The sequence below is a fragment of the Enhydra lutris genome, unplaced genomic scaffold (genome assembly GCF_002288905.1).
Source record: "Enhydra lutris kenyoni isolate GAN:26980312 unplaced genomic scaffold, ASM228890v2 scaffoldscaffold9, whole genome shotgun sequence".
Taxonomy (NCBI): Eukaryota; Metazoa; Chordata; class Mammalia; order Carnivora; family Mustelidae; genus Enhydra; species Enhydra lutris.
In genome coordinates this window covers 24,221,421-24,239,611 of record NW_019154093.1, presented here as the reverse complement: position 1 = coordinate 24,239,611, position 18,191 = coordinate 24,221,421, and the positions used below count along the sequence as shown (strand labels likewise).

Here is an 18,191-nt window from a genome sequence, read left to right as displayed (position 1 = left end):
ATAAATGCATTTCTAACCCATTTAGAACCAGTAAACATGAATGGTTACTTGAGAGTCATTTGGATTTGGCATCTGATGAAGAATTAGTGTATTACATTCCTTAGTTCTTATTAAAAGCCCAATACCATATTTCTGTTGGGAGCTGTGTTGCAATAGGACAGTTCTGAGCTGCTTTGCATGTGTTCTCTTGCTCAATACGTAATTTTTGCCAAGGACAGGCTCTACTCAAAGTGATGACTCAAATATTAAACCAACTTGAAAATGGGTTCATGTCACTATTTCCTCCTCTCTTAAGATTCCCTCTCTCTTCGTGTTGGTTGGCAGCAACCTTCTCAAAATGTAATGCTGCTCTGTATCATTCATTAACCCTACTGTACATCACGCCTGTTCTCTTTTTTTCAAGATCAAGAATGTTAAGTGCTTAGGAGGCAGCATGAGACTTTTTGCCTCTTAGATCTCAGATATATTATTTTTTAAATCGCTGTTTTCAAACTGTCAAATGGGCCTGTGTATCATTTTTATTATAGATCATTAGGTACAACTCTGTGTTTCGAAGTTCTTAGGTATATTTATATACTTATTCATGTTTAGTGACCATAATCATTGAATTCCTTCTTGTTAATCAGCTTTTTAAAATAACAGCCTTATTGAGTCACAATTCACATACCATAAAGCTCACCCTTTTAAAGTATGCATTCACAGAGTTTTGCAGCCATCACCTCTCCTTTAGAATATTTTAATTGTCCCGCAAAGAAGCCTTATGTCCAGTAAAAGCCTCTCCTTTTCTCCCTCCTCCCATCCTCTGGCAACCACTAATCTACTTCCTGTGTCTGCGGATTTGTCTGTTATAGACATTCATATAAACGGAATCATATAGTATGTGGCCTTTTGGTCTGGCTTCAATTTATTGTAATGTTTTTTGGATGTCATTCATGTTGTAGCATGCTATCAGTATTTCGTCTGTTTTTAGGGCTAAAAATATTCCATTGTATGGATATACTACATTTATTCATTCATTCATTTCAGTGATATTTGGGTTTTTACTGCTTTTTGACTTAACCATCACCAATGCTGCTGTGCACATTCAGGTACAAGTTTTTGTGTGGACATACGTTTCATCTCTCTAGGGTATATCTAGTAAATGTATCAGTGGGTACAATTGTGTGTCATATGGTAACTGCAGTTAACTTTTGAGGAATTGACAGCAGTCTTGCAAAGTGGCTGCACCATTTTATATTCCAACCACCAATGTATGAGGGTTCCAGTTTTTCCACATCCTCACCAATACTTACTTATCTTCTTAATTTTAGTCATTCTAATGTATGTGAAGGTGGTATCTTTAGGGTTTGATTTGCATATCCCTGAGGACCAGTTAATATTGAGCATCTTTTCATGTACTAATTAAAGGCCACTTAGATCTTATATCTTTTTTGGAGAAATGGCTGTTGAGATCATTTTTTTTGGTTGGTTGGTTGGTTTGTTTGTTTTAAGTAGGCTGCATGACCAGCTTGGAGCCCAGGGTGGGGCTCGAATTTAGCATCCTGAGATCCAGACCTGAGCTGAGATCAAGTCGGATGCTTAACCTACTGAGCCTTTCAGCACCCCAGTTTGTCCATTTTTTTATTGAGGTGTTTATTTATTGTTTAGTTGTAATAGTTCTTCCTTATTTATTTGTTTGTTTTAAAAGATTTTTATTTAATAAGAGCTCTTTTTTAGATAAAAAATTTTTATCAGATATGAAAGTTGCAAATATTTTCTCCCATTCTGTGATTATCTTTTCACTCTCCTAATGATGTCCTTTGATGCATAAAAAGTTTTTAGTTTGGTGGAATTCAGCATTTATATATTTTTTCCTTTTGACATTGTGTTTTTGGTGTCCTAAGAAATAATTGCCCAATCCACAGTCATGTAGATTATTCCTGTGTTACATTTTTAGTTAATTTGTGTATGAGGAAGGGGTCAAGTTTCATTCTTTTGCTTGTGTGTATTCAGTTCACCCAGCACTATTTGTTGAAAAGGCTAACTTTCATTGAATTGTTTTTATGCCTTTGCCATAGATTAATCAAATTTTATTGTCATCCTTGTTGAAAATCAGTTGGCTGCAAATATAAAGGTTTTATATTTTTGAAATCTCAAATCAGTTCCATTGAACTGTATGTTTATCTTTATGCCAGTACTGGATTGTCTTGATTACTACAGCTTTGTAGTACATTTTAAAAGAGAAGTATAGACCCTCAAATTCTGTTCTTCTTTTTCAAGATTATTTTGGCTGTTCAGGGCTTTTCACATTTCTTTGTGAGTTTTAGAGTCAGCTTGTCAATTTTTGCAAAGAAGACAGTGGGAATTTTGATGCTTATTGTTTGGAATCTATAGACTAATTTGGGAATTATTGCCATCTTAACAATATTAGCTTCCAATCCATGAATATGGGATGTCTTTCCATTTATTTAGGTCTTCCTTAATTTATTTGCTGTAATGTGTGTTTTCAGTGTATGAGTGTTGTACTTCCTAAGTATTTTATTCTTTTTGATGTTATTGTAAATGGAATTTTCTTAATTTTATTGTAGGATTATTATTAGTGTATAGAAATACAATTGAATTTTACATATTGATATTGTATTCTTCAACTGCAACCTTGCTGAACTCATTTATTAGTTCCAGAAGGTTGTTTTGTTTTTTGGTGTATTCCTTAGGATTTTCTTCATACAACATGTGTCATCAATGAATGTAAATAGTTTCATTCTTCCTTTTCAGTATGAATGAAGGCCTTTTATTTCTTATTTTTCCTAAGAGCTCTGGCCAGATACTCCAGTACAGTGTTGAATGATGGAAGCTGTGAGAATAGGAATCCTTCTTTTTCTTGACTTCAGAGGAATGCATTCAGTCTTTCACAATTAAGTATGATGTTAATTATAGACTTTCTTAGATGCCTTTTATCAGATTGAGGAAATTCCCTTTTTGTTGAATTTTTTTTTTATCATGAAAAAGTGTTGGATTTTGTGAATATTTTTTCTGAATCTGTTGAGATGATCATGTGTTTTTGTTTTTTATTCTGCTATGTAGTGTATTGATTGATTTTTGTATTCTAAACGAACCTTGTATCCCTGGGATAAATCATACTTGTTCACGTGTATAATCCTTTTTATATACTACTGGGTTTGGTTTGCTAGTTTATTATGAAGGATTTTTGTATCTATATTCATGGGGATATTGATCTATGTATTTTTTTTAAACTGTGGTAAAATATACCTAACATAAATTTACCATTTACCATTAGTTTATTATGAGGGATTTTTGTATCTATATTCATGGGGATATTGATCTATGTATTTTTTTTAAACTGTGGTAAAATATACCTAACATAATTTTAACCATTTTCAAGTATAGTTCTGTGGCAGTAAATACATTCCATTGTTCTACGACCATCACACCATCCATCTCCAGAATTTTTTCATCTTCCTAAACTGAAACTATATATTCAGTAAACAGTAACTTCATATTCTCCCTTGCCTCCAGCCCTTGGCAACCACCATTCCATTTTCTGTTCTATGAATATGACTACTCTTGTTACTTCATATACATGGAAACATACAGCATTTGTACTTTTGTGACTGACTTATTTCATTTAGCACTAATGTCTTCAGGGTTCATGCAGGGTTGTAGCATGTATGAGAATTTCCTTCTTTTTAAAGACTGAATATACTACTGTGTGTAAATACCACATGTAGTTTATCCATTCATTCATCAAGCATCTATCAATGTGAAGTATCTTTGTCTGGTTTTAATATCAGAGTTACACTGACCTCGTAAAATAAATTGATAAGTGTTCCCTCCTTTTCTTTTTTGGGATGGGGAAGAGTGTGAAGGATTGATGTTAATTCTTCTTTAAGAGTTTGGTTACAATTGATCGGTAATGGCATCTAGCCCTGGCCTTTTCTCTGTGGGAAGCTTTTGATTACAAAGTACTCCATTTACTTGGGATGGGTCTGTTGAGATTTTGTTTCTTCTTGGGTCAGTTTTGGTGGTTTATGTCCTTTTAGGAATATATCCATTTCGTGTAGATTATCTAATTTGTTGGCATATAATCATCAATAGTATTCTTTACAGTTGTTTTTATCTTTGTAAGATTAGTGTTGATATCCCCTCTTTTGTTCCTGATTTTTGTAATTTGAATCTTCTCTCTTTCTTTCTTGGTTAGTCTGGCTAAAAATTTCTCCTTTTTGTTGATCTTTTCAAAGAACCAACTTTTGGTTTTAATGTCTCTATTATTTTTTCTTTTCTTTCATTTGTTTCCACTCTAATCCTTATTATTTCTTTCCTCCTGTTTCCTTGGGTTTAGTTTGCTCTTTTTCTACTTCCATAAGGTTCATGGTCAGGTTATTGGTTTGAGATCTTTCTTCTTTTTAAAAAAATCTTCCTTTAATCACTGCATGATAAGTTTTGTTATATTTTAATTTTCATTCATCTCAAAGCACTTTCTAATTTCCCTTGTGATTTTTTTTTTTAACCCAGTGGTATTTAGAAATATGTTGTTTAATTATCACATGTTTTTAGATTCCCCAAATTTCCTTCTGCTCTTGATTTCTTATTTCATTTCATTGTGGTCAGAGAACGCACTTTGTATGATTTAATCCTTTCAGATTTTTTGAGGCTTGTTTTAGGACCTAACATGCTCTGTCCTGAAGAGTGTTCTGTGTACACTTAAGAATATATATTCTGCTGTGATTGGCTGGAATATTCTATAAATGCCTTTTAGATTTAGTTAGTTTGTAGTATTATTTATTTAACTCTTCCATATCCTTGTTGATCTTCTGTCTTGTTCTCTTGTTCTGTTACTGAAAATGAGGTGTCAAAGTCTCCAACTATTCTTTTTTTTTTTTTTAAAGACTTTCTTTATTTGACAGACAGAGATCACAAGTAGGCAGAGAGGCAGGCAGAGACAGAGAGAGGAGGAAGCAGGCTCTCTGCCGACCTGAGAGCCCGATGCAGGGCTTGATCCCACGACCCTGGGATCATGACCTGAGCTGAAGGCAGAGGTTTTAACCCACTGAGCCCTCCAGGCACCACCAAAGTCTCCAACTATTCTTGTTGAAGTACGTATTTCTCTCTTAAATTCTGTCACTTTTTGCCTCCTTTTCTTTGAATCTCATTTGTTACATGCATACATTTTTATAATTGTTATGTCTTCCTGATGGATTGTTTTATCATAAAAAATTCCTTGTCTTTAGTAACATATTTTTGCATAATACCTGTTTTTTTCCTGATATTAGTGTAGCCAGCCACTACAGCTCTCTTTTGGTTGTTCTTTTCATGGTATGTCTTTTCCCATCCTTTTATTTTATCTTCCTGCTATTTTGACCTTTTTTAGAAAATCATTATGAAGTATCCCTTTTTATCTTTGGTAGTATCTTTGTCTGAACATCTAGTTTGACTCATACTGGTATAGCCACTCCAGCTCTTTTGTGTGTACATGATATATCTTTTGCATCCTTTTAGTTCAGCCACTTTGTGTCTTTAAATCTGAAGCATGTCTGTTGTAGATAGCATAAAGTTGGATCGTTTTCATTCATTTTATTTTTAAATTTTATCTTTTTTTTTTTTTTTTTTTTTTTAGAGAGAGAGTACATGCATATGCACATGAACTGGGATGTGGAGGGGCAGGGCAGAGGGAGAGGGAGAGAGAGAATCCCAAGCAGGCTGCACACTCAGTGCAGAGCCCAACACGAGGCTCGATCTTACAACCCTGAGATCATGACCTGAGTCGACATAAAGGGTTGGATGCTCAATCAACTGGGCCATTCAAGCACCCCTAGTTGGATCAGTTTTTAAAATTCATTCTGCAGATCTCTACCATTTTCATTGGAGTGTTTAGTCCATTTATATTTAACATATTACTGATAATTATAACTTAATTGATGAGACAAAATTTATATCTGCCATTTTGCTATTTGTCTTCTATGTCTTATGCTTTTTTGTTCCTCTAATCCTCCCTCCATTGCTCTTGTCTTTTGTATTAAGTAGATATTTTTGAGTATACCATTTTAATTCCCTTGGGGTTTTTTTGTTGTTGTTTGGTTTGTTTTTTGTTGTTGTTATTTTGTTTTGTTTTTTACTGGGTAGATTTTTTAGTTATTTTCTTAGCAGTTGCCCTGTGGATTATAATTAAGATCTGAATTTGTAGCAGTGTCGTTCAGATTTAACTTAATTTCAATAGGATACAAAACATTGCTCCATTAACACAGTTTTATAATTATTGCTTTCTGCATCAGTTTTTTAAATCAGATAGGAGAGTAAATGCTGCATTAATACTGTCTTTATATGAGAGAGAGTGATGGGGAACTGTGGAGGTGGTTACTTCCACATTTATGCATTTTTAAGAAAATGAAGTCTGTAAAGAAATAGCTTTTAGTGGAAAATAGTTATTAAAATGTCGGTGTGATTAATTTTTAAGTGGTGGAATTAATGGTGGGTTTTATTTTTTGCTATACATATTTTCTGTATTTCCTACAAAGAACATGTATACTTATTTAGTAATTTGAGACAAAAACATTAAAGTATTTAGAAGCCAATTTTTTTTAAGATTTTATTTATTTATTTGACAGAGATCACAAGTAGGCAGAGAGGCAGGCAGAAATGTGGGGGAAGCACGCTCCCTGCTGAGCAGATAGCCCGATACAGTCCTTGATCCCAGGACCCTGAGACCATAACCTGAGCCGAAGGCAGAGGCTTAACCTACTGAGCCACCCAGATGCCCTAGAAAACAAATTATTTATGTTACCAACTAGAATGGGGCTTCAGTCGAAAAGTAGAGCATACTAAGTATAATTTAACTTTCTTTTTATTTTTGTTACCACTATAGGTACACCCCCACCTCTCTAGATTCATTAGGTTATACCTGTGTAAAATACTTAATTTTCTTAGATTCTCTCTGACTCCAAAATCCTAGGTCTTTATAACTTCATCTGACTAAATTGTTTTTATTTTAATTTTGTAATAATTCCAGATTTACAGAAAAGTTGCAAAAAAGTACATTGCGACTTTACCATAAATCTGGAATTTTTATATAACCTTTATTAGGTTCTTCAAATGTTAACATTTTATCACATTTTCTTTATTATTCTCTTTTTGTATGTACACATACATCTGTGGTGTTCATGTGTATATAAATTTGTGTCTGTTTTGTTACTGCTTTTTCTGAACTGTTGGAGAATAAATTGTGGACATGATGCCCCTTTACCCTTAAATACTTCGATGTGTGTTTCCTAAAAATGAAGATATTTCTAACCTTTGCATGTTATCAAAATGAGAAAATTAACATTGATCCAGTATTAAAGTCCTTTGAAGCCAAGAAGTAAAGTAAAACAGGAACAAAAATGCCTGTTTCAAGATCTAACCCAGGAGCCCATGTCTCAGTTATTTGTCGGGTCACTCTCAGTCTTTCATGACTTCGACATTTTTGAAGAATACAGGCCTAGTTATTTTTTGAGTGTTCCTCATATTGGGTTTCCTCATGGCTAGATTCAGGTTTTGCATATCTGGCAGGATGACCACACAAGTGATGTTGTGCCTTCATGGTGCACTACTTCAGTGTGCACATGCTGTTCATCTCATTACTGATGGTAGAGACCCTTGCTTCTCTCCCAGCCCCCAGAGGAAGCTCTTAGCTCTTCAGTTGCTTGATTTTTGGCTTATGAATAGCAGAAATTCATTTCACACTGCTCTGAAGGCTGAAGTCCAAGATCAGAGGATCCACATGGTCAGATTCTAGTGAGGGTCCCCTTCCGGGTCATACGCTGCCGCTGAACTCATTGTGTCCTCACCTGCTGGAGAGCAGGGAGAGGGCGCAGCTTTCTTGTGACTCCTAGAAAGGCAACCATTTGGAAGCTCGTAGTTTTAGTAGCTACTAGGCGCATTCAGTGATTTCATCTATGATTTGATCTATTAACTCCTGTAGAAATTAATGATAGATATTTTGTAGTAATGGCATAGTATGTCATCTGGTTGAATTTTATTTTTGTATGCCCTAATTCTACTTTAATCCTAAGTTATTAAATTTAAACATTTAACAAGTAAACATTTTTTAAAGAATACTAAAATCTTTACTCTTATTAGAGTTCCTTTAAGTAAAACTGTTTTGTTTACAGAACTTAGTAATTTCATGTACTTCTGAATAGTATTATATTTTAAAAGCTGAATTTCCCCCATACATTATGATTCTAAACCTATTTCATCCCCCCCACCTTTTACCTCCAGTTTACGTTGTTGTCTACTTTGTTTTTAGTTTTTCACCACCTTTCTATTTTTTGTCTTATTTTCATCCCAGTTTAACCACAAACCTAAAAAAAAAAAAAAGTGTCACCATTCCTTTAGCTCTCATATGGGATTGAAAATCACTTTCTTCTGTATACTTTTATCATTTCTGCTTTATATTTAGGTCTTTTCTTTAACTGAGGCTAAAAGTAATTTTTTAATGGAATGATTTTATTTTGTAATGATTAAATTATATTTAGGTTTCAAAGAAACCAGAGTAGGTATTAGGCAGTTTGGGGGAGAGGCCCAGGTTGCTTTATAGCAAATTATTATGGTAAGAACTTATGGAAAGTCTAGCTGTTACCCTATTGATGGTTGAAACTTTGTTTGAATGAAGTATTTTTTCACTTACCAACACATACTAAATACCTGCTTTGTGTTGGGCACCAGGTTCTGGAGATAGAGAGGTGGTCAAAACCAAACAGGGTCCGTGTCTTCATGGAGCTTGGTCTAGTGGCAGCACACATAAAATATATCACTAATAAGTGTAAAGTCTGTGAGCAGTGCTATGAAAGAGAAGTTCAGAATGGTAAGAGTATAAAATAATGCAAGGAATTCAGTATAGTTTAGGAGTTCCAGAAAGGCTTTTCTGAAAGAGTTATGGATGCACAGCAGTTACATAAAGAAGGTAGATGGGTGAAATCGGGAATAGTGGTATCTCCCTGGCAGTGGATAGAAGTAGATAGATTTGAGAGAAATGTAGGGAGTCTCATCACCAGGTCTTGGAGGGGAGAATGGTAGAATAGGGTTTTAAGAATGAGTCCTTGATTTCTGGGTATGCTGCCCTTCACTGGGTTGGAGATCACCTGAGAGGAAAGATCCTAACACTGAGGTTTAAGAAGCTCCAGTATTTGATGGTCAGGAAGAAGCGGTTTACCAGAAGAGACAGAACAGAACAGCCAGACCCGCAGGAGGAGCACAGGAAGGTGTGCCCTCCTGGGAGTGAGGCCTGTGAGCTAGCATTTCAAGAAGAGGGAGTGGGCAGAGAGACAGTTACTACTGAGAAGGAACAGTGGAACTGAAACTGCTCATTGGATTTAATGACTTAGTGGTGGCCTGAACAACAGCCGCTGTGGGAGAGTAGGGACTCTGGAAGCCATACTGGTGTGGGGTCAGGGAAGAGTCAGTGTGAGGAGATGGAGAAGCAATACGGAGAACTCCTTGGGGAAACCTCTCCCTTCTGAAAGCAGGGGGAGGTGGTGTGCTCTATCATAGAGATTGAAGATTTCAAGAGATTGAAGAAAGAGGTGGGCTGGCCTCTGTGAGAGCCGGGGATGCCGCCATGACGAGAGGTTGGAGGATCTGAGATAGTCTGGCAGAAGATGTGACTATGAGAAAGAGATGGGGAATCCACACTCAGTGTTCACAGCTCCCATTGGGGCAGCATCTGTTCTGTGCCCAAGTGAGACATTTTACCGTAGTCACTAATGTGTGTATTTGTTTTCTTACCATAATCCCTTTTTGTCAGAAGAATGATGAAAATGGAAACTGTTCAGGGGAAGGAATTGAATTCCCTACAACCAATTTGTATGAACTGGAAAGCCGTGTTTTGACTGATCACTGGTCCATCCCTTACAAGCGAGAAGAATCACTAGGCAAATGTCTATTGGCGTCTACCTATTTGGCCAGACTTGGTAAGTCCTTACACCGCAGGACACAGAAGGAGGGGACTGTTTGTTTGATAGGAGCCCTGACGTTAAACTTCACTCTTGTATAATCACCCCTCTGTATGATTTTTTTTTAAGATTTTATTTATTTATTTGACAGAGAGAGAGAAATCACAAGTAGGCAGAGAGAGAGGGCTCTGTATGATATTTGATCATTTATTCTCCTAGTCTTGGTGTAGCCCCTGTGGAATAAAAGCTTTGAATTCAGCCAGCTGTTTTCTTCTAGCTCCAACGAAGGATGAGAGTCTTTAAAATAGAATTTTTTTTTTTTAAGATATTGAGAGAGATCACAAGTAGGCAGAGAGGAAGGCAGGGGTGGGGGGAAGCAGGCTCCCCACCAAGCAGAGAGCCTGATGTGGGGCTTGATCCCAGGACTCTGAGATCATGACCTGAGCTAAAGGCAGAGGCTTAACCCACTGAGCCACCCAGGCACCCCAAGAGTCTTGAAAATATAATTGAAAAGCTTTATAGAAATTGAAATGAACGTTTTCCTCAAAAGCTTGGAGAACTTTAAGGTTCAATTCAGTGGCTTTTTATTCTTTAGGAAAAGAAAATAGTATTTATTTAGTGAACATTTTGTGCATATTAAATGTTTGGCACTGTCTTAAGAGCTTTATAAATCTTCAAGTAACAGAGTAATAAAATATCTCCACGTTGGAAAATGGGTGTCAGTATAAGGAAGCTTTTAGACTCTAAATACATTGAAGAAAAAGTAATTTATGGGACGCCTGGGTGGCTCAGTTGGTTAAGCAGCTGCCTTCGGCTCAGGTCATGATCCCAGCGTCCTGGGATCGAGTCCCACATCGGGCTCCTTGCTCGGCAGGGAGCCTGCTTCTCCCTCTGCCTCTGCTGCCACTCGGCCTGCCTGTGCTCGCTCTCTCTCTCTCTCTCTCTCTCTCTCTCTCTGGCAAATAAATAAATAAAATCTTTAAGAAAAAAAGTAATTTATTTTTCATATTCAGTTAATAAAATCAGATGACTTGGTCCACTGTTTTGTGATTTTTTTCCCCCCTCATTAAAATTGTGCATAGTTTACCACCATGATTAAATATGAGGCACATCAAAAGGAAATATTTTGACTGGGATCAAATTTAATTTTCACGGCTTTGTATGGCACCTTAGGACTGGCTTTTCGGCAGCAGCATTCATTGTGTACCTGTTGGGAGGTAGGTACTACGCTACACAGTGGGTCTGAAAAAAAAGTGTCCAGCAATATTCCCAATGACAAGCAAAATACATTATTAAGTTTTTTTTTTACACAGTGTATTCCAAATGGTAATTTTACAGTGGATTCATTCATTCACTTGGCAAATACTAATCACCTGTTGTGTGCCAGGCGCAACTCTGCGCATTTAATAACACTGAGTCACTCCATTTGTCTTAGGGAAGAAGAGTGATTTTGGTATCTGTTGAGAATAATTTGTGTTTTTATAGAGCTGTTTAGGAAAACAACAGCTATTAAGAGGCTGCTGTTGGTGTTAAGGCCGATTGTTTGAAGTTACTCTGACAATGGAAACCTACGTTCAACCATTTCACTTCTAGTTATTATACTGTTAACAAATATATATGAATTAATAAATATGTGAATATATTGGGCTCTTACAAATACATTAATACTGTGGTTGTCAGTGTGTTCCTTCATCAGAATATATATATATTCTGCTTTTAATAATCCCTTAAGAATCAGGGTTTCCATAAATAATTCCATACAAATGAATTTGGAATTGATATATATGATTTCTGCAAACTGCCTAAAATCGTAGTAAGGCATGTTGTTTCATTTATTTTACTAAGGTCTTTCCGAGTCTGATGAGAATTGTAGAAGATTTATGGATAGGTGTATGCCTGAAGCCTTTAAAAAGGTAAGGAAAAATGCGCTAGTCTGGTTTTTTGGGTGGGGGTGAGAATGAGCGGGCTTTTTGTTTTCGCTTTAGTTTTTTGTGTGGGACCAATTTACGAGTCTTGTTCAACGGAGGAATCCCCTACTCAGAACAAAGTCACTCCGAATTTGGGGCTTATGAATGATTTATTTAATTGTTTGTGCACGTCTTTGGACGGCTGTAACATTTCCTTCCTTCTCTTTAATTGCCAAAGGATAGGTTAGGCTTACCTATACTAGGAAATGATGCCATACTAATCTAAGGCTTGTGGTATTTAGAAAGAATACTTCTTTACCAAAATACAAGCCATTTGTACTGATTGTTATACTGAGACAGAAGAGGAATTTGATAGTACAAAGTTTTACTGGGTTGAGTATGTTCCATGGCAAAATGGCAGGTGTGTGGCAGCTTCTGTGGCAGAGCAAGAGTCATGCGCTTCCTCCCCTTCTGGTCACATCGCTTATAAAGCGATTTTTCTTAACAGGGAGAATAGGAGATCACAGGACTTGTGTTTCAGAAAGCAGTCTAACTCAGCATGATTCCGTTTTCAGGACATGAGTCCTGAATTCCCCAAAGAGCAGGGACAGTGTCATAGACACTGTCGTTTTCCCCAGTGTGTAGCCAGTGCCTCCCTCCAAGAGAAAGCTCAGTAAGTCTTTGCTGAATGAATGAGTCTCCCCGCTGTCTTGTCCTTCTGGGTTTTGACATCCATTTTTGTCCCATAGGCAAGGAAGTCACTAGATCTACAGATGGGTGAAGACTGTATTTATCTTGAACCCAGCAAACTAAACTGTTCATTTGTAAACTATTATTCCCATCTACATCTTGATAGAATCTCCCTTGATTCAAAGCGTACAAAATAACAAAATTAATTCTAGGAACAAAAACAGCTGCATCTTTGAAAAAAGTGTGAAATTCTTAAAAATTGTCATTTGGGCAGAGATTACATGAATCAAGACTTATGTTCATTTTGGGTGAATTCATCTACCGATTTATCATTTTAAATTATTTTAAGCTTTTACAAATTCTGTTAAGAATTACAGTAATTTTTTTAAAAATAGCCGAATTTTTGTAATGTCACATACTGTGACACATTATGTTGTATGCATAAATTTACAGAGAAAGAAAATGCAGCTTTATTCAGAGCCATGGAGAAGGATTTATCAGTATAAAGACCTTTAGGTTGATGAGCTCCAGATCCAGACAGCCCTGTGTCAACACAGGTCACCAACAAGTTACATATTTGGAGTGTATGACTGTAACTCGGTGCAGAAACACTTCAGAAAACAGTTTTATGTTATGTCCTCAGTTGTTTGTAATAGTGTAATAAGTGGTCCAACGGTTGGTTGCTCGGTTATGTTTTTTTTTTGTGGAACTACGAGCACAAAGGTACCCTCTGTTACATTGTTCAGTGTTGTTTATGTAAAACTGTGTATGTTAAATTCTCTTTACAGTTTAGAGCTATTAAAAAGGTTCTCCTTCGCATCAGTAAAGCGTACTTTTAAAAAATTAAATCAGAATTTAATTTACAGAATTCTGTGTGCCTTTAGACTCGGCTACCAGAAAGCTCAGTAGAGTTTTATATAACTGGTATCATTTCCCTTAGCTGTGTTTCCTGGTGTGATGACCATCTCTCTACCCTCTTTCTTGACTTTTCTCGCAAGACACCTCAAATGTTTGATTAGAAGGAAGGGTTTAAGTAATAAGCAACCGTATGAATAAGGTGCACCAAAGGGGCTCTTGTCATGTCTGCCTTCTTTACCTTTTACCTTGAGGCTGGCCTGGATCCCATATTGTGTGTTCAAGCAGGGAAGGAGATCTAGGTCTGGCATACTTAAACCCCTGCATACTTAAACCTTGAGCACAACTTACCCCCAAAGGGCTGCCTGTCTTTCACCCCTCTTCTGCAAGGTAGGTAGACTTCCCTTTCCACATTCAAAACTGAACAGATGAGATTGCAATAGAGGGAGTGGTGCTAAATCCACATACATTTTATTTTGTAGTCCATGACCCTTCTCAAATGCTAATAGGCTTCATTTTGCTTTTTTATTTAAGTGGAGAAAGAAGGTATCAGCAGGCAAAAAATTCTTGCCAAAAAAATAGTAACTCATTGGTTTATATGAAGTCAGTCTTATGACTATTACTCGTGTGACCAAATAGTTCAGCTAATTGGTATTTAGAAATCTGGAACTGGGGTTTTTCTCTGCAGCTAAAGAAGTTTGGGCTCTTCTAGCTGCTCTTATGAAGGGGTTCTCATTGTGACCAAGGTGGAATTTTTATTGCATAGTATTTTCCTTCTAAAGGGAAATCTTACAAAAACATGAAACCACCATACCAGTTTGCCATTATTTTATTAAGTGATTCCCTTTGATTTCTCATTCCCCATTCCAGCAAGTTGTTCCTGCCTTAGATTTCCCCAAGGACTAGGCTGAGGTTTGGAGAAATCCACTGGTGGTTATTCTAGATTCATCTATGTGCCTTTTCCCTCCTTTTTAATGAATCTAAGATGCTGAGTGTAAGATGCAACATTGCTATATATTTTGTTTTATATTAAAGAAAAATAGCTGCAAAATGTTACAGTGCCTTATCCCTTAGGACTTTTAGATTTACTTAAACATTTTTTTTTAAAAATTGAATGTCCTTCTGCACATATCAAAAAGGAAATTATAAGTGAAAGAAAATTATCTAGTAAAGTATTTCTAAAATTTCCTTCACAGAGTCCCATTGCCATCTGGTCAGCAGGTGGAAAGATGCAGTCCTGTTTCTGAGATATTAAAAATACAACAAAAATATGTTCAAATCATGAAATACAGCGCACACCTCTTAGATTCTAAGAATATTGGTTAATAGTGACAGCCAAAATATATTAATAATAATACCTTACTATTTATAAAACACTTTCACTTTTGTTTTATCTTTTGATACTCATCACACCTTTGTGAAGTGGATAGGAGTTTTGCTTCTTTAGACATGAGACAGCTGGGCCCCTGGGAACTTTGGTAATTTTTGTCCAAGGCCATACAGCTATAAAACAGTAGTAGCTCCAGGATTTGGACTCAGATTCTTACTTGCTCAGGTTCTTACTTGCTCTACACCATTTGACCTCCCCAAGTAATAAGCAAAAGTAGAGAAACAAAGGAAAATTTTCTCTTAAACCACCTGTTTCAGTTGAATTAAGGAAATTAACATTGAAAAACAAAATTCATGTTGACTCTGAAATCATTGAGTGAGTAGATAGGCCTTTTAAAGCAAGTCATCTGTGTAAAAGTGATACTATGGAAATCATCTCTTGATTATTCAAGATTGAACTGATAAACATTAGACTTCTGCTTTTCAAGTTAGACTCTAAAGCTAGCCCTTTGTTTCTGTAGCTCCTGACTTCGAGTGCTGTTCACAAATGGGGTACTGAAATTCATGAAGGAATCTACAACATGTTGATGCTATTAATAGAACTGGTTGCAGAGAGAATTAAACAAGATCCGATTCCCACTGGTCTCCTGGGTGTGCTTACAATGGTACAGTATCTCTAAAATATGAAGTACTCTGTGTTTTGATTTTGTTTAAAATACCAACTGTCCTATAACTTGTAATTAATAAAGAGTGATAATGATACTGTAAAATATATTAACTCAGCTGTTAGGGACCTTGCTTTTTTATTTTAAAAACAGAGCAGTCATTCATTCTGTGTTCCCAGTTTTAACAAAATACCTTTCTAATTTTAATAGCTTTCTCAGCTCGTAGAATAATTAAATTGCTTTCCCTCATGTCTTCCTGATTATTCACATCATAAATGCTTTCACAGGGGTGCTCCTGTGGTTTGGTTTTTGGCCTTTTTCCCTGACTAGTCCCAGTAGCTGTGTGAAGAAGGGGCCTTTACGGCCCTGCTGGCCGGCCGTACCTGTGCCAGCTCCAGGACACCTGGCCGCGCGCCCTGTTTTCCCTCCCAGTGGCCGCTGGACAGGAGGGGAGAGCTCTGCCTCACCCATTCGCTTCTCTGCACTAGCTCGGGAATTCACACTGTTGGGATATTTCTAAGATTCCATTACCGAAGGAGTCCAAGGCTATATTTTTCTTCTTTTCTAATGCTAATATTTGTTGCTATAGAAATATAATAATAGTTCTTCTCTGTTCTCTTTGAATCTAGGCTTTCAATCCTGATAATGAATACCATTTTAAAAACAGAATGAAAGTGTCTCAGAGGAATTGGACAGAAGTGTTTGGGGAGGGAAATATGTTTGCTGTTTCACCTGTGTCTACTTTCCAAAAGGTAAACATGATCTTGTTTCATCATTTTATAGAGAAATGTATTAAAAAAGATTTTATGTGCCACAAAAATTTACGTGGAAGGATTAAAACAGTCTGTGAAAAATGACAGATATTCCATATGGCTCATAAAATTTCTTAACTTTTTTTTTCAGATATTGCGTATTTTTCCACAGCCATTAATGAGCATCATAAATAATTTATAGATTTGAAATGATGTTTAGTGAAATGCGGAATGACTGCATGACATCAGTGCCCTATTTTTTGAATTGTCAGAACCCCAATTTAATGGGTGTCCCAGTTTCTCAGAGATGTTTGAGAAGCTAGAGCATTTGAAACCGTTTGAAGTGGCTAATTATGCCTAGAAAAAATAATCTAGAAGGTAGTCTTATGTATCATTTTCTTTTAAACTCCAGAAGCATTAAAGCTTTGGAGTTTCTTTTCCAAGCCAAGAACCAGTTATCTTGATTTTATATTTAAAGGCCTACAGTGTACCCAGTAACAGTATACCCACAAGGAGTACATTATCTAAACATCTGTTGGTTGAACTCTGGTTTTTGAGGAACCGTTCAAAGGAGTCAATCAAGTAGATAGAAAACTTGACCACTGCTTTAGTCGAAGCAGAAGTTTGGTTCAGCAGTCATATAAAGAGTAGTAAGCCATGGCTCCTAACTTAGAGCTAGCAGAGGAAATTTGAAAACCGAAACTTAAGGTACCACGGACAGTACATGCAGTCATTGTAATGCGGACTGCAGGAGGGGGTGGTCCGTGCTGTCTGGGAGGGTCAGGCAGTCCTCCGGGAGGAGGGGATGAGGCCGAGTGGAAAGGGCAGTGAGTACACATTCTATCGTTTGATCTCCACAACAACTCCGTGAACGGGATACTATTTCTGACCCCATTTCATGGACAAGAAACTGAGGCACACAGGAGTTGAGTCCTTGCCCAAGTCCACAAACCTCATCACAGGAAGAACCCACATAATCCAGCCTCATCGTCTGCGTCTGTAACCGTATACAGTCTTTCCTCCCAAAATATTCAAACCTCGTCTGCAGTTGTGTTGTGAAGGTTGGATGACAACGGTCTACGCGACCACTAACCCCAGAGGTTCACTATCGTAAGCACTCGGCAAGTGTTCCTTAGCTTCCCCTCAGTCTCCGCACGTGGCATCCAGGACCAGAAAGGGTCATTCTGGGCATTTCCTCTCAGTACTGCACAGCAGTTCTCCCTTCTGCAAAGGCCTGAGATCATCCCCTTTCTTCTTGCCTTCTGAAGCATTTTCCTCAAGGTTTCTGTCCTTTGTTCGGTATCTGCAGTCTTTTCCTCTCTGTTGGAGCATTCCTGTTGTGTACATCATGCTCTAGTCTTTCCCATCTTTAAACATTCTGCCTTTGATCCCACGTCCCTGTCTAGCTTCAGCATCATTCGCTGCCCTCCATACCCCTACCAGAGAAGATTCCACTTTTCTCCCCTCCCACTTGTTCTTTTACTGGTTATCCTGGAACTGTAACTTATGTAAATGAAATCAAAATTTCATGAATATCTTTGTCCTCTGAGCAGCACGTAAAGACCTTGGAATGTTTCATGTGCTCATTCCCCACCTGACTGATTTACTCTCTGTCCCCTTGTTTTTACCATGCAGTGTCTTAGTCCTCACCTGTCTTGCTTTACCCTCAAACAGATACCATCATTGTTCTCTTATACGGTGTGTTGTTTTTTTTTTTTTTAATTTTATACGGTGTTTTAACTTAGCCACGTGTATGTACTGTCTCATTGAGTACCATTCCTTCTCTGTCTATTCACTGGGATCATTTTTCTTCTTTCTGGAGTGCATCCTCCCAAGTATCTTGGTGGTTAAGTCTGTGTTTTTGATGGCCTGAACTTTATTTGATTTCCCATGCCTCAAAGAATATTTTCACTGGGTTTTTAATTCTAAATTGACTGCTACACTTTCAGAATGTCAGAGGTACTATGTCAGGGTCTTCTGGCTTTGATTGCTGTTGAGAAGTTGGTGGTTGGTCTGACTGTTGATTTTGTAAGAAGTTCGTTTGCTTTTGGAGATACCCTCTTTCTC

At 37.0% G+C, this 18,191-nt stretch overlaps 1 protein-coding gene across 1 annotated transcript in view; it reads left to right on the top strand.

Moving 5' to 3' along the window:
• Nucleotides 1-18,191, top strand: part of LOC111143666 (ubiquitin specific peptidase 24) — a 135,567-nt gene that overhangs the window by 19,062 nt on the left and 98,314 nt on the right. Inside the window, exons 2-5 of the mRNA XM_022497493.1 lie at nucleotides 9,779-9,944; nucleotides 11,772-11,839; nucleotides 15,229-15,372; nucleotides 16,002-16,124. Coding sequence (XP_022353201.1) covers nucleotides 9,779-9,944; nucleotides 11,772-11,839; nucleotides 15,229-15,372; nucleotides 16,002-16,124 — 501 coding nt within the window. The remainder of the gene's footprint in view (nucleotides 1-9,778; nucleotides 9,945-11,771; nucleotides 11,840-15,228; nucleotides 15,373-16,001; nucleotides 16,125-18,191) is intronic.